The sequence below is a fragment of the Eurosta solidaginis genome, chromosome 2 (assembly GCF_040869045.1).
Source record: "Eurosta solidaginis isolate ZX-2024a chromosome 2, ASM4086904v1, whole genome shotgun sequence".
Lineage (NCBI taxonomy): Eukaryota > Metazoa > Arthropoda > Insecta > Diptera > Tephritidae > Eurosta > Eurosta solidaginis.
Genome location: NC_090320.1, coordinates 65,493,440 through 65,508,306, shown reverse-complemented (window position 1 = coordinate 65,508,306; position 14,867 = coordinate 65,493,440). Strand labels below are relative to the sequence as shown.

At 36.0% G+C, this 14,867-nt stretch overlaps 2 protein-coding genes across 2 annotated transcripts; one reads left to right on the top strand and one right to left on the bottom strand.

Annotated features, from left to right (window-relative positions):
• The first annotated feature begins 372 nt into the window (after nt 1-372).
• Nucleotides 373-2,049, top strand: LOC137242174 (uncharacterized). Its single transcript, XM_067769535.1, has 4 exons — nt 373-838; nt 889-1,056; nt 1,125-1,402; nt 1,458-2,049. The coding sequence occupies exons 1-4, from the start codon at nt 519-521 to the stop codon at nt 1,916-1,918; spliced, it is 1,227 nt and encodes a 408-aa protein (XP_067625636.1). The 5' UTR covers nt 373-518; the 3' UTR covers nt 1,919-2,049.
• Nucleotides 2,050-4,827: 2,778 nt separating this feature from the next.
• Nucleotides 4,828-6,029, bottom strand: LOC137241526 (uncharacterized). The gene is made up of 2 exons (XM_067769120.1): nt 5,585-6,029; nt 4,828-5,353 (listed from the first exon to the last, which is right to left on the bottom strand). Exons 1-2 carry the CDS (start codon nt 5,626-5,628, stop codon nt 4,828-4,830), a joined length of 570 nt encoding a protein of 189 aa, XP_067625221.1. The 5' UTR covers nt 5,629-6,029.
• Nucleotides 6,030-14,867: the final 8,838 nt, after the last annotated feature.

Genomic DNA, 14,867 nt, shown 5'->3' with positions numbered 1-14,867 from the left:
CTGGTCCAGCAGGGGGTGACTCGCGCCACGGCCGCACCCTCTTCTCCCCAGCTAACTAGAGGGAGTGGTTCCTCCGCTCCGGCCAGCCTACTAAAATCAGAGCTGAGGGGGGAGGGGGCCATTTGGTCATTAAGGCAGCGGGCCGCTCAACACCGAGGTGGGCGACGGAGGGAAGGATAGTCCGAAGACACCACTCGCGTCGTCCAGCCCAGGTGAAGGGTGACTCGCGCCATGACAGCGCCCCTTCCGCTCAGTCCGAGCCGCGGGGGAGGGGGGTTATTTGGTCATTAAGCTGTAAACACAATGCCGAGCGACGACGATATACGCCGCGTCGGGCGATGACATTTTTCAAATTTACGCTCAGATATTTCGTCCAGTTAAACACAATAGACAGCGGCGGCGATATTTTCTGACATTTTCTGTCATTTCTTCAATGGAAAATAATTTCTTATATTAGTGATCATTTCTTGTGGGAAATGAATTCAAATTAAAGTCAGCATTAGCAGTATATACAAAAAATGAATAACAGAGGGCGTTTGTTGAAAATTTTTAAAATTATAAACATCATTTTTGTAATGGTGAATATATATCGCGAGGTGTGCCAGCAGTTGAAGCGGCGATGGTGGGTGCGGCCAGTTAATCGTACAAGGAAGACTCTGAGCTTCCACGAAACTTCCTTCGCACAGTTGAAACTCTCAGATGAAGAACATTTCTTCAAGGCAACACGTATGAATGTTGCAAAGTTTAATGCGCTACTGAATTTGTTACGAGAGCGACTTCACCGTTTTTCCATAAGAGAACCAATAAGTGAAGAAATCCGTTTGGGTATCACTTTGATGTAAGTAATTTTATAAACTACATATCTGTGCAAAAATGGAGTTACAACAGGTTCTTCGCACAAGGCTGTAATCTACAGTATTTAGCTTGGTCATATAAATTGGGTGTTTCTACAGTTAGGAAAATAATATACGAGACATGCGATGCAATTTGGCATGGACTACGCGAAATTTACCTTGCCCAACCAAATCAAACCGAATTGAAAAACATTGCAGACAGGTGTGCTCCAACTGAAGTGTGGTATTTAGTAACTATATATACTCATATATTATTTATATTTTGGACAGGTTCTATGCAAAAACTGGAATGCCACATTGTCTCGGCGCGGTGGACGGCAAACATGTGAAAGTAGTTTGCCCCAAACGTAGTGGCTCACTCTTTTTTAATTACAAAAAGACATTCAGTGTAGTTCTGATGGCAATATGCGATGATAGCTATACGTTTTCATTTGTAGACGTTGGTGCATTGGGAGGCCAAAGCGATGGGGGAATTTTGGCACGAAGCGTATTTGGTAACATGATTCTAAGAAACGACCTGAAAATTCCTCCCCCAAGTAACCTTCCAGGTAAAATGTTTATAACAGATAAGGTTTCAGTTAATTGATGCCATATTTCAAACAGCTACGGACCAAATATTTCCATATTTTTTCGTCGGTGACAGCGCATTTCCTCTGAAGCCTAATCTCATGCGCCCTTACCCTGGTCGAAATTTGTCACCCGCCAAACGAAATTATAACAAAAGGTTATCCTCCGTACGAGTGCACATTGAAAATACCTTTGGTATATTAGCAAATAGATGGAGAGTTCTTCATACAACGATTCACGCTGCTCCAGAAAATGTGGACAAAATTGTTTTAACAACTAAAGTCTTGCACAATTATTTAATGCTTGACAGTAGTAGTGGATACTTCGATCTGAACAGAGCCAGCAGTGATGAAAATGGGAATTTCGATTGTGGACAACTTTCAACAAGAATGACATCTATTCGAATTGCTCATTCCAATCGATCAACAAATGAAGCATTTAGTTTGAGAGAGGAACTAGCGGAATACTTACTAGAAAGGCCAATGCGATCTGTGTGAAAACCGCAAACGTACCTTAAAATACCAATGCGGACATATGTAGCTACGTTTTTTATTTTGCCAAATCTTATAATATTAAAAGTGAAGCTTTAAAATATACGGTAAACTAGGGTTCGAAAAATTGAAGTGCAGTAAAATGTCCTCTTATCCTACAGCTTTTGTATTAAGTTTGAATGAGCTGTCTCTCTTTTTACAAAACTTGTTTTCGTCTTTTTACTGATATGTTTTACAGTTCCACTCTCATTTAGTCCTTATAAAAATCTCCTATTTGTTGCCACCTGTCGATATGTACCAATTATTGGACTTCACTGCCAACGGGAGCTAAAAAATAATAATATTGGCGTTTTCGGAGGGTGCCACCTACTTCTCAAGAGGGCCTGAATGGCTAATAAAATTCTTATAATTGGAAATTTGTACGGAAAATCCTTTATTAACAAATCGAGTGACTATTCAAAACTATATTTTTCCACATAAGGTGTCATTTGGTGCTTTTTCCAAAATAATATTTAGCCTTTTTATGTACCCAACCAATAAACGGTTTTCCTCAATATAGAAAGAAACACATACATTCTAATTTATTATAAGTATTTATTTACGTTGCTATATTAGCCTTTAAATTTTGTAGAGATAATGTTAAATAATTATCTTTTATTTGTACTGAGGTTACTCATTCTTATCGCATTCATAGATCATATATATATATATATATATTGAAAATTTAGTATGCAGTATAATTCATTTTATCATTCAATCATTCAAAATGTAATATTTAGTATGAAATATGTTAATTTAAATGTTTTTAAAAATCTCTATAAAAATTTCCAAATATATATTGAAAATGTAGTATGCAGTATAATTCATTTTATCACTCCATCATTCAAAATGTAATATTTTTAGTATGTAATAAGTTAATTTAAATAAGTATTCTGTATTAACAGCAGCGAACAGAAAAATAGCAGTGGCAATCAAATTAAATTCGCCAATTAAATCCCTTTTTTCGATATTTGAAGAAAAAGCTTCAATGAATTTTGTTGCTAAAACTATGCAAACCATTCGCAAAAAAGTTTACGAAAAATTCGAAAATTCGAGAGAATTTTACAAAAATTTCAAAGCTTTTATTAGAGTTCTCTGAAATTCTTTAAGTATGCAGCCTTGTAGTGCAATCAATTTTAGTCTAACAAAGTTATATGTAGGTCTCTCGAAGGGTGTTTTAGATTTTCCTCTATACAAAACGTGAAACAATTACTTTTTTATATCCAAATGCGTGTCGGGAAAAAAGTTTCGAAAATCAATCCGAATTCTGAGAGACCTATAATTTTGTTAGACTAAAATTGATAGGACTAGAAGGCTGCATACTCAAAGAGATTCAGAGAACTCTAATAAAAGCTTTGAAATTTTTGTAAAATTCTCTCGAATTTTCGAATTTTTTTTAAACTTTTTTGCGAATGGTTTGCATAGTTTTAGCAACAAAATTCATTGAAGCTTTTTCTTCAAATATCGAAAAAAAAGAATTTAATTGACGAATTTAATTTGATTGCCAATGCTATTTTTCTGTTCGCTGCTGTATGTCTTTACAATACACACACACACATTTACCATCAAGTAGTAAAATTTCATTACTCGAAGAAACATAAAACTGTCAATTAATACGTCCAGTTTTGATTTGCATCTACTTTTATGGCAAAAATGAATTTTTTTCTCACAAAGGTCTATTGTTGCTGCTTACATAATTCAGCCATCTTACTTTAGCGCATTAAATTCGCTCCATGCAAGTTTAGCAAAATATGTCTAATCAATTTCCAAACTTATATTTTAATCTATGCAACTATTCATAATTTTTGTACAGGAGCTGTTATCCCTCAGAAAAATTATGGCATACTTCCAAACTAGCAAAGCAATAGCGAAAGTTACAAACGTTTCAGGATTTCCCTGATAAAACGCCCCAAAGTCCTAGATCGGCAATACATACAAACACAAAATACATTTTTATCATAAAACCCATGTACAAATTAGAAGTTTTGTAGTATTTTTTGATAAGTTACGTAATTGCTTTATGAAACGAAATAAAACCTGAACTACGAATAATAAAATTACTATAGGTTAACTGCGTGAGCAAAAGTGTATGTGTATTAATAAAAAGTTTATAGGTTTGTTTAAAGGCTTAACTAGTCGAGTCTCTGAGTTGAATTACTTGAAAATTGTGCATCTAGCAAAAGAGAAAGATGTATATTTAGTTGCTATCAAGTTTTGAATAAAATTTCAATGTTTTGCACAAATTTGAACTATAGAATATACGTTATTCAATACCGATAGGTTATTAAATTGCATACTTCAACGCTCGAATTTGGTCTCCATTCTCTGTATAAAGGCAACATATGACCCAAAATGGCATACAGTGCCGTTGGGAATAACTGGTATACATAAATATCGTTAGCTTAATTAACAAAGGCCCTAACCAACAGACTTTTTGATACTGTATTTTTCGCAGACTTTGGTATATATTAAAAAACGCCCTGAAAAAAAGTTTATAGGGTTAGAACCATAGCCAGTTTTGAAATGCCACACTGTGTTTTGTGAACGCGAAAATAAAATGTGATTCGTTACTCGTACAAATTTCAAATATGTTGGTTAGGTCCTTTGTGCATTAAGCTAACGATATGTCTGTAATGAGAGGTAAGCAGTCGCAACTCCACTTTTAGTCCAAATGGAATTAGTAACATTTTTCAATTTTATTATGGCTTCTTGACCTTCTGACAAAAGATCTTAGCTCAGATATTGTTGGTTGCCTACACTTCGAACTTTACGATGTATTGCCATTGTCATTGTCATTGAGGTACTTGTTTTTCTCATTTCTCAAAATATATTTTTGTGGACTTACGACTGTTTACCTATCAGCTAAAGACGTGAAATTATTGAACGCTTGTCTTTCCTAGTTCTTCATAAACTAAAGCAACAACTTTCCTTTCAATATTGCGCACATTATTCTGTGATAAGTTGGCACTGGAAATTGTTTTCGCCAAGCTTTCAAACAAGAGCGATGTTGAATCCCGTATATTTTCTTGCTCAGGGGCACAAGCTATATCTTGGATTGTTTTTGCGCATTCTTTTAGCACATCCTTGAAAAATGAAGTAACTTTGGCATCTGCTTGCTTTTTTGACTTCCGGTTCTTATTCTGAGCGACATGGCTTCTAGCTGCTTTATCATTTGAAGGTTTGGAATTCTCGTCAACTAACTGTGGTTCGTATACTATATACGGTTCGAAAGTAGCATCCATAATTGCATTTGGAGAATTGGAACAATCTGTCGAATTTTCGCTTATTTGCGATTCGTATACAATAAGTGGTTCACGATTTGAAGAGTTTGAGCAATCTGTTGACTTTTCATATACATCAGTATGTTCGTTAATCATGCCAGGATCACAATTTCCAACAGTTCTAAAAAGAAAAAAATATATGAATGATAATCTAATCTAATCTATTTTCTATTATATACATCCCATTCCTGATCACACTATATTACATATAGAGTATCACTGTACCAAATATTGTGGGAATTCTAACGCATCTTTTGATACCACTCCTGGAATTTTTAGACGTGTAGTAATTGCGAAATGTAATGAAAACCTCTCAAACCCATCGCAGCAATATACATAACCCTGTACTTACTTTCTTGAATCAGGATAGTCGTCTAAAAACTGCATTGCATTCATGTATTTCCAACTTTTTGTAGCACTTCCTGCGGCGCTCCCGGAAGGAGATAGCGCACAGCGCTTACGCCTTTTATAAGTGTCTCGCAGACTTCCACTTTTTACGACATGTTTCTCCTAAAAAGGATACTTAAACATATGAGAAGTTCAATGCTATGCCAATATTTTCAAATATCGACCCTTTTTATTTAAATTTTTATAATCTGAAGAACCAAGATTATATAAACAATCGTTTTCCTTAACTTTTTCTATGATATATTCACTTATATCCATTTTAATCGCGAATTTTTCTCAATTTTCAATTTGCATACAAAATTTTCACAAAATAATTTTACACAAACAGCTGATTTGACTATACTAATGGTGACCATATGAAAGGACAAAGGAAGAGAGAAGAAGGAACTAATGACTTCACACAAAGAACTCACTGAAAAACTTTATTATAATCATGCAAATTAATTTATTCTTATCCAGAGTTTGGAAATGTATGTTTGTGCTTTTTAAAGAACGAGATAAATGTATTTTTAGTTTAAATTTAATGTGACCGTTGAAGCAAAAAATAAATATGGTCACCTTTGGCATAAATTTTCGTCATCGCCCGGTGGCGACGATATAATTAAATCTATCGGGATTCTATTTTTGACAAGGCGATGTTCGTCGCGTTTATTTCGCGGCGTCAGGGCATTGTGTTTCAAGCTTTAAGGCAGCGGGCCGCTCAACACCAGGGTGGGCGACGGAGGGAACGATAGTCCGAAGACACCACTCGCGTCGTCCAACTCTGGTGGAGGGTGACCCGCGCCATGACAGGGCCCCCTTCCACTCGGCCAGCTAGCCGGAGTGGCAATTTTGTCTTTAAAAAGACAACCACTCCCGCTGGCTCACCTGCGAGGACTGAATTGCAAAAATGCAAATTCAATGTTTATATGGGTGGTGCCGCAAACTGGTTGAGAATTCAATGCACCATTATTGTGGTTTTCATTGGTTTGCTATTTTAGTGGTTGTTGGCTACGCTATAAAACAATAAGTACAAGTGGTTTTCGGCCATGCTATAGAAACTGGTTGAGAAGTCGACGCACCATTATTGTGCTTTTTCATTGGTTTGCAATTTAGTGGTTGTTGAATATGCTATGGAAAAATAAGTACAGGGAGGTTCAGGTTTAGATGAATAAGGGAATACAGGGGGAGTTACGTTATTGTAACGCTACGTTACAGACTTTAAAGTTAAAGCAAGGCGGTGATGAGGGGGAATCGCTTCTCTCATTATTGTATCCCGTTTCGTTATGAGTGGCAAAATTTTTTGTAAAAGTTGGTCAAATGTTGCATTGCTCATACGAACGTAATTTTTAAAATCATTTTGTGACGTGAATTCCAGTTCTTTAATAAGCTCACTTTGTCCAAGAACTGCTCGTTTTTTAAACCATTCTTTGCACCAAATTCTTTTTTTGCGATCTTCTCTCTTTTGTTTACGCTTAATTGCCACAGCGAGCAATATTGCTGCAGCACAATTATTGTCCGTATTCATCGCTGTCTGAAAGAGGACTAATGTTCGGCCAAAAGTTCGTATGGTGTATGGCCAAAGCTGCGAACAAGATTGCGGAATGTTCGCGGAAATGTTCGTGTCGTGTATTTGGCACTTAAGTAATTTCTTGTGCTTTCGTTCTGGCTGCTCGTTCATGTATACTAACACATTCTGGATTTGGTAACCGTGTATATGTAGTGGTGCCCACCGCTGCTCATCGATGATCTGCTTACACTGCTGCTGTGGTTGTGCAGTATTTATTTACTAGCGGCCACGGTTGCTACAGTCTGTTTTCAATTGGGACCAAAATTCGTCGAAAAAAAGGACCAAATTTCAAAAAAAAAGGACCAAAATTTGTTTTCATTTAGGGGTATACAAACAATGTAATAATCAACAACTTAAAAAGTACAAAACAACATGACGTTACAAACAAACAAAAAGTGCTTCAATTAAAATTGATGATAATTATTGATGATGATAATTAAATACATTTTATCACATATGGGCATATTTTTCACTCTTATACACATATGTATGTGTATATATTTAAAAACTTAAAGCATATATGTTTATAATATATTCTGGGCTACATCGAAAAAAACTTATAATAAAAACGGTTTGATATCGTTCATTGTATAACTTTTCCAGGACCAGCCCATGTCTTTCACCGACAAAACGTAATGAGGACCTGGGTTTTGCGTACAATGTCCTTTGGCTAACATTATGTGGTTGATTGAAATAAACTCCAATTTATTGCGTAATAAATAATAATAAGAGACAAACCAAAAAATTTTCGCTCTGCGGCGCCGAACTATGTGGTAGACTCAGTAAATCATATACAAACCCAAGCAATTCTTCAAAACATTTTTCGTTCATACCATTTCTTAAAATCACAATTTAACAGTCTTAAAAGCTTCCATTGTGTAACAGTGGTATCTTGATCGAAAGTACGAAAAGTTATTTATTAACTGTATTATAGAAGTTTCTGTTACTGCTCATACTAGGGCTGGTGGTACTATCCGCATATTCGAATATCTGGATATCCATACGGATATCCGTTGACACGGATAAAATCCGGACGGCATGGATATCCGGTTAATATTCGTTTGTGAAACTATCCGGATATCCGGATTTATATATCATTATATTTTATTATTTATTTTATTTAACGGCTTATATTCTAGCGCAGATTTAGAGAGAAAAGCTGCGTCCATACCATTCTCTTGAAGATGGAAAAACCAATAGTGGCACCATAGACTTGATGTCGGTCCTTTGTTTTGCAGCGTTTTTTCCCAATATAAACAAATGGCACTGTTATTTTCACTTTTTTGGAAATGATCCCAAATCTTGCTGACCATTTTAGCATTCATTATTAATCTAAATAGACGCTTTGTAAAATTGTTGATGTTTGTAAAATTGTAGCTTTATAATTTTTGACATTAAATCAATAATCTACAAACATATTTTGTAAGTAATTTGTTTTGAAAATGTTTGCTTCGTTCAATTCTGATATGCAGATATTCAACTTTTATATTACAATATCCGGACATACGGATATCCGAATTTTCCGTTTACGTATCCGGATATCCGAACAGCATAACAGGAAAACCGGATTATTTGCTTAGCTATCCGGTTATTCGAATATCCAGTTTATCCGGATGGTTGAAAAATCCGGATGCAGTTCACAGCCCTAGCTAATACCTTGTCGGGAGTAATTGTACATAAAACTTGCATATCACATCTAGAAAAATTAAAGCGTTTTTGCATTTGCTTTAAGGGTTCAATATATAATCTAAAATATTTTTTTTTACCGCAAGTCGTCGTACATCTGTAAAGTTATCGCTTTCAAGAAATACTTCAGCTTTACTTCCAGCAAAAATATTTTTTAATCAAGGTAGTAAGTTTTATCACTTAAATCAAAATTGTTCAAGCATGCAATAGGGGAGTGTAGTAGTTTTACACAAAACGCCAAAACATTATACCGCTATGCATTTGCTACGTAATGGCAAATACATAAAACATAAAAACTCGCAGTTTTTTCAATATTGAATAGCAAATTAACAACTGTCAAAACAAAACAAAATATGCAAAAACAATTTAAAACGAAAAAAAGTTGTCCGTAGCATTCATTTGCAATAGCGACGTTTCCAACACCACATACGCAAAATTCTGAACTCCCTAAAGTAGGGAGTATAAGGGTATAAGGCATGTTTTTTGATCCAAATTGTGTGGTATATTTACAGGCGCGCATCAACATTGGATTTTTAGCAGCGCTTTATTTAAAAATGCCTCCGCTGTTCACAACTACTTACTTACTTAATAGGCGCTTAACCGTTTAAAAGCCATAAAACAACGAAATATTTTTTATGTACTCATTATGGATGAAGTTGCTCAAGATAAGCTTGAAGTGTGCTTCAATTTGATGGTATAGGAATGCCAGACGAATCTTTTCTGATTGGAACTCTTTATTTAAGGTATCTATAATTTTAAGAATATAGGCGAGAATCGGCATATACGCTTTTATTTCGGGATCTGACATTATATTTGCTAATTGTATTGCGCCAACGCAACTTACTTCGAGACACGCACAATGTTACACGACAAAGCGTTCTATGTAAAACCGGCCAATAGCTATCGGCTCTGCTGGTGAGAGTTACTTAAAATCGATTGCCATTCACAGGGTGTTCAAACAAGCAAATTTTTATAAGCGTTGCGTATTGTTATGAAAGTAAAAAAATTCAAAAATTCAAATGAAAGTACCAAAATCGTGACGGCTCGCCCAAAAAGGACCAAAATTGAAAAAAAGGACCAGCGGACCAAACGGGGTTTCAGCGGACCAAATTTGGTCCAAATGGACCCAAAGTGGCAACCGTTCTAGCGGCATAGTGATCGGAATTCCTAATATTCTTTTGTCTGGCACCTCGCTTGAGCGGACAGCACTTGACTGGCAATGAGTCCCCGTATAAGGGAGGTTTGACTGTACTCGTGTTTTGCAAGCTTGTTATCTCTTGAACCAATCGATTCATATACGAGCCAAGAGATTATTGAAAGGCTAATTTATTTACTTGTCTTAAACAAACGAATCCGAGCCACTTTATGCACTCTGAATGCACTCTTGAAGTAGAGGGTTAGATAACGATTTTCTTAGAATTTTGAAAATAGAAAATGTGAGGTGTAGCATAACCTGATTAAGGTTCAGTTAGTCTTACTTATGACTGTCAATAGAAATTTGACGCGTCCATCGCTTTTATTTAATTGTCTGATCAACGCCCTAGATAGATGAGGAGTGTGATGACTAGTACCTAGGACCTACCTAATTATTTTCTATCTTTTAGTATTATTACTACTTAATGTAAGTATTGTTTTCAATAAAACCGTTTAACATAAACATTTTATTTTAATTATTTTATTTACTTGTGGTTTTATGGACATTTTCGTTTGTGCTCGAGAAGAAATCGTAAGCTCTTATACAAAATAGCCAATGAATCGGTTTAATTGAATGTCGAGAAACTTACAGCAGCAGAAACTTTCAGCAGCAGTCCACAACCATGGGACATCCTACAAAAAAAAAATGTACCGAGCTCTCTTCATAGTCTTTCAGACAAAAGCCAAATTTGACTGCGCAAGCATACGGAGATGTTACCGGCATTCTCAAGTACATAAACAAGTTCAAATGTATCTTTCTGTCCTCAATTTGGTTCAAAATGCTGACTACCATTAATGAAAGAAACGTCGTACTCCAAGCTAGAGACGCCACCATATATGTTGAGGTCCGATATCTAGATGCCTTATTAGCTGATTTTAAGTTGATCATGAACCAATGGGAAACAATTTTAAACGAATGCAAAACAGTTGCTGTTCAATTGAACATCTCGCCAAAGTTTCCGGATATTCGAAAGAGAAAACCCAAAAGACGTTTTGAAGATAATGGAAATGAGATGATTACGGATGATCCAGAGTCCGATTTTAAAAACAATACATTTTTGGTTATCGTTGATTCGGTAATCACTGGCATTACTGAACGATTTGCAGCTATGAGAAATTTGAGCTAGACGTTTTCCTTTTTGTGGCAATTTGAAGACATGGATGAAACTACGGTTCGGGCGAGCGCAGCAAAATTTGTCGAAAAATACAACTCGGACATTTCTCAAAGCTTAGAATGCGAAATAATTCACTTGAAACACATTTACACATTTTAAAGCTCTGTTATCATTGGAATTGCTAAATGCCATCTATGTTCAAAATCTGTATACAATTTTCCCCAACATTTCTGTGCTTTACGTATCTTTTGCACTATACCTGTCTGTCACTGTAGCTAGTGTTCTAGGTTCTTTCAACGTCCTTGCAAGAATCAACAATTTTCATAGATCGTGTTCATCTCAAGAGCGAGTTTCAGGACTTGTCACGCTTTGTGTTGAGTCCGTTTTGCCAAGACAGTTAAATTTTGTTATTATTATAAGAAATTTTGCAGCGAAAATAGCAGGAAAAGCCACTTATTGATGTCCGAACCTTCTATATTGAATACTTAAAATTTATAATCATCATTATTTTTATCGGAAATTTACTAAAATGTTACCAAATAACTAGAAAAGATTATTTGAAACAACATATGGCTGTTAAAAGAGAATTTTATTTCTACGTTACAATAAAAAAGTATAAATAGTAATATTCTGTGTTCATTTTATTTTCAACTCTTAGGCCAAAACTCATTTAGTTGATGTGGCAAACATTTTTTGTGATGTAATCCATCAATAATGATTTATGAATGAGACGCCATTAATTTAAATTAATCAAATGTATTAGTAGATTTTTTATAGGGGGCCCGTAAATTGTTTAGTCCCGGGCCCGGATTTTCTCTCTACGGCCCTGCATGCATACATACCAACATATTTCTTTTACATAAACAGGTAGATGCGTCTAAAATTTTGCAACAAATATCACTCAGATTGTTGGATATGCTCGTTACATTAATAAAATATTGACAGCATATGTCACTCAAAAAATAATAACCTAACATTGCTTATGGCATGACATAAACAAACGTCAAATGTCAACTTTGTGCCATACAATTAACAATTACTCACACATGCATGCAAAGGCTAGCATAGTTGATACCCCACCACTGTGTCGCCACATGACACCCTCAGCTTGTTGTCAACTGTCGGCTGTCACATGTCAACTATGTGTATATGTATGAGTGATGGGATAGAGAAAACGTAGAGTAGGATGAAGAGGTTTTATGCCATTTTGGTAGTTGAAGGTATATTGGTGGCATGCTGTGGCTACAACAAGACAAGTTAATAGGAATTTTAGCAAGGAGTCGCTTACCAACCGAATGGCGCTCTGTTGTACTTATTTTCATTGCTTTTAGATTTGTGCAACTATAGCGACACGTTTACTGACCTTTGGCTTTTGTTTATGCAACATGTAGAGTATACAAATACATTAAGCCCTGCAGAGAAATTTGGTGTTCCGAACCATGAGCTTGGTTGCTTAAGAACAATGCAAAGTAGTATGCATATATACGTATCAGCAACGAGGAATATTGGGACGGCAATAGCTTATGAAAGCGGCTGGCACAAGGCCGAACAACATCGGTAGTGGGACGACAGAGCCGGTATCAGCGGCGGAACCGGATAGATAGGTGTGTCGTTGACAGCGCATGAGTTACTGCGATGAGTGCTTTACATTTTTGCAGTAGCTGGGGTAGGGTCTGTATAAGAGAAATTGCAAGGACTGAAGTGCTTATGTAAATACATACCTTTTGAATACCAATTTTTGTTACGGCTAACTGCAGTACTTATTTCTCGATAAGCTTATTTTTGCAATGCAAACAGGCTTCCATTATATAGGGTACAGGAGCACTTGCCTTCTATCGGCCAAGACAGCTCCAACCTTTCAATACCTCAATAAATGCATCATATGAGGGAGGCAATTATGTCAGTTAAAATAAGAAAAATAGTGTAAGAAAATCCTCAGCATATTCACGGCTCACATTGTCCCAAATATATTTTTTTCTAGTAGTTAGCGCCATTGCGCTTGAAATTATTTTTTTCTTGTAGCGACAAAGATACTCTCCCGAAGGTTATTATCTATGTTTATGGTAATTTGGGGAATAAGGTACTAGCCCGACCTACTCGGTAACGATTGAGTACCACAGTGAAGCTTCTAGAACAACACTCTCCCTATCCGCTGAATGCATGACGAGCTTGGGGTCAGCGCCGCGCTTGCCAAATATGTGTATGATACTGTTACGAATATTAGCAAAACTAAGGGGTGCTGCTATCTCTAAGCCGATTCTAAGCAGTGACGTGAATTCACATCAATAATTCAATCATTATGTATCTACATAAACGAAACAATAATTGCGTCTACACATATGTACCATGAACGTATACGAGCAGCGGAGAGTCAATGCACAAACACATGCATATACCTGAGATACTCCTGAAAGTATGCAATGAGAAAAGCTATAAAATCGTGCAATTGTAGTTACAGCCAAGAAGTTTGAGAGCTGATGGCAACTAGTAGATTCTGGAAGCGCCTAGAAGATGCGAACGTTCAAATCAGAGAGAGTATATAAGGCAGCAAATGTTGAGGCGCTGGAATTCAGTTTGAGTTGAGCTATCAAGCAGTTATTGATTAAGCACGCAATATGGCGGGCAATAGTAGAGTTTCATTTGAACTATCAATCAGTTTGGTTGTTAAGCAAGCTAGTTGCAAAGTATAAGTGTCATTGTGAAGTACTTTAATAAAGGCCATTTTTCCATTATTCAATATTGGAGTTATTTGTTCGACAATTTAGCGATACGAACGTAAGAAGCAAGTTGAAAATAAGCGGAGTTACAGTAAATTCGTTACAATACTTTCGAATTTATAACAAGATTCCCCTTAGGTAAGTGAGGTTGACAATTGAATTGAGGAAGCGAAGCTTTAAAGCTTTTTATTGGGCTTAACGATCACTTGAATCCCGTTTACATCGGATCGCATACTTTGGTTTGGACATATTTCAATTAAGCATCATAAAAAGGAGAGGCTCATAATTAGTCTTTTCATTAAAACCAAGTTCAACTGTTCATAGGAAGTTTTTTTAGAGCATTTGTTTGTGGTCTATCATTATACTCCCACTGTCAAGAGCTTGCCAGGCTATTTCTACAATTTTGTTACTGTCTGCAACAGCGAAAAAATATAGCCAACCTAACCAACTAACGAAGGCAGCAATCAACTAAACGAATAACCTCCCACACACCAGTCAGGTAGCTGTCAATTGTTGTTCTAACATACACTCATACATATTTACATACTACTATTTGTTAACACACTTGTTACGGTTGCAATGCAACATTTTTTGGCTGTCTTGTTGTGCTACTCATACTAAATACAAACACATCATTCATGTGTCAAGCCAGTCAGTCAGTTTGCCGTTTTACAGATGTGGCAGGAAACTATGCGCATACTCTGATGAAAATATCTATCTATGTCGTATTAGTATTATTATTATGTATTAGTGATGTTACGAATATTCGAATTTGTATACGTGCATAATTTAAGTGGCTGAAGCACTTGCGAGAGAAATAACCTTTTGCAAAGTTCATATTTTTGATAAGCTAAATTCTTTCCGCATCCAGAATATAAGGGTAAGGTAAATGTGAGTGAAGTATTAACGTAAAATTGGAAGTGGTATGCTGTATGGGGGACTTCAGAAGGTATATGCAGTGTAAGT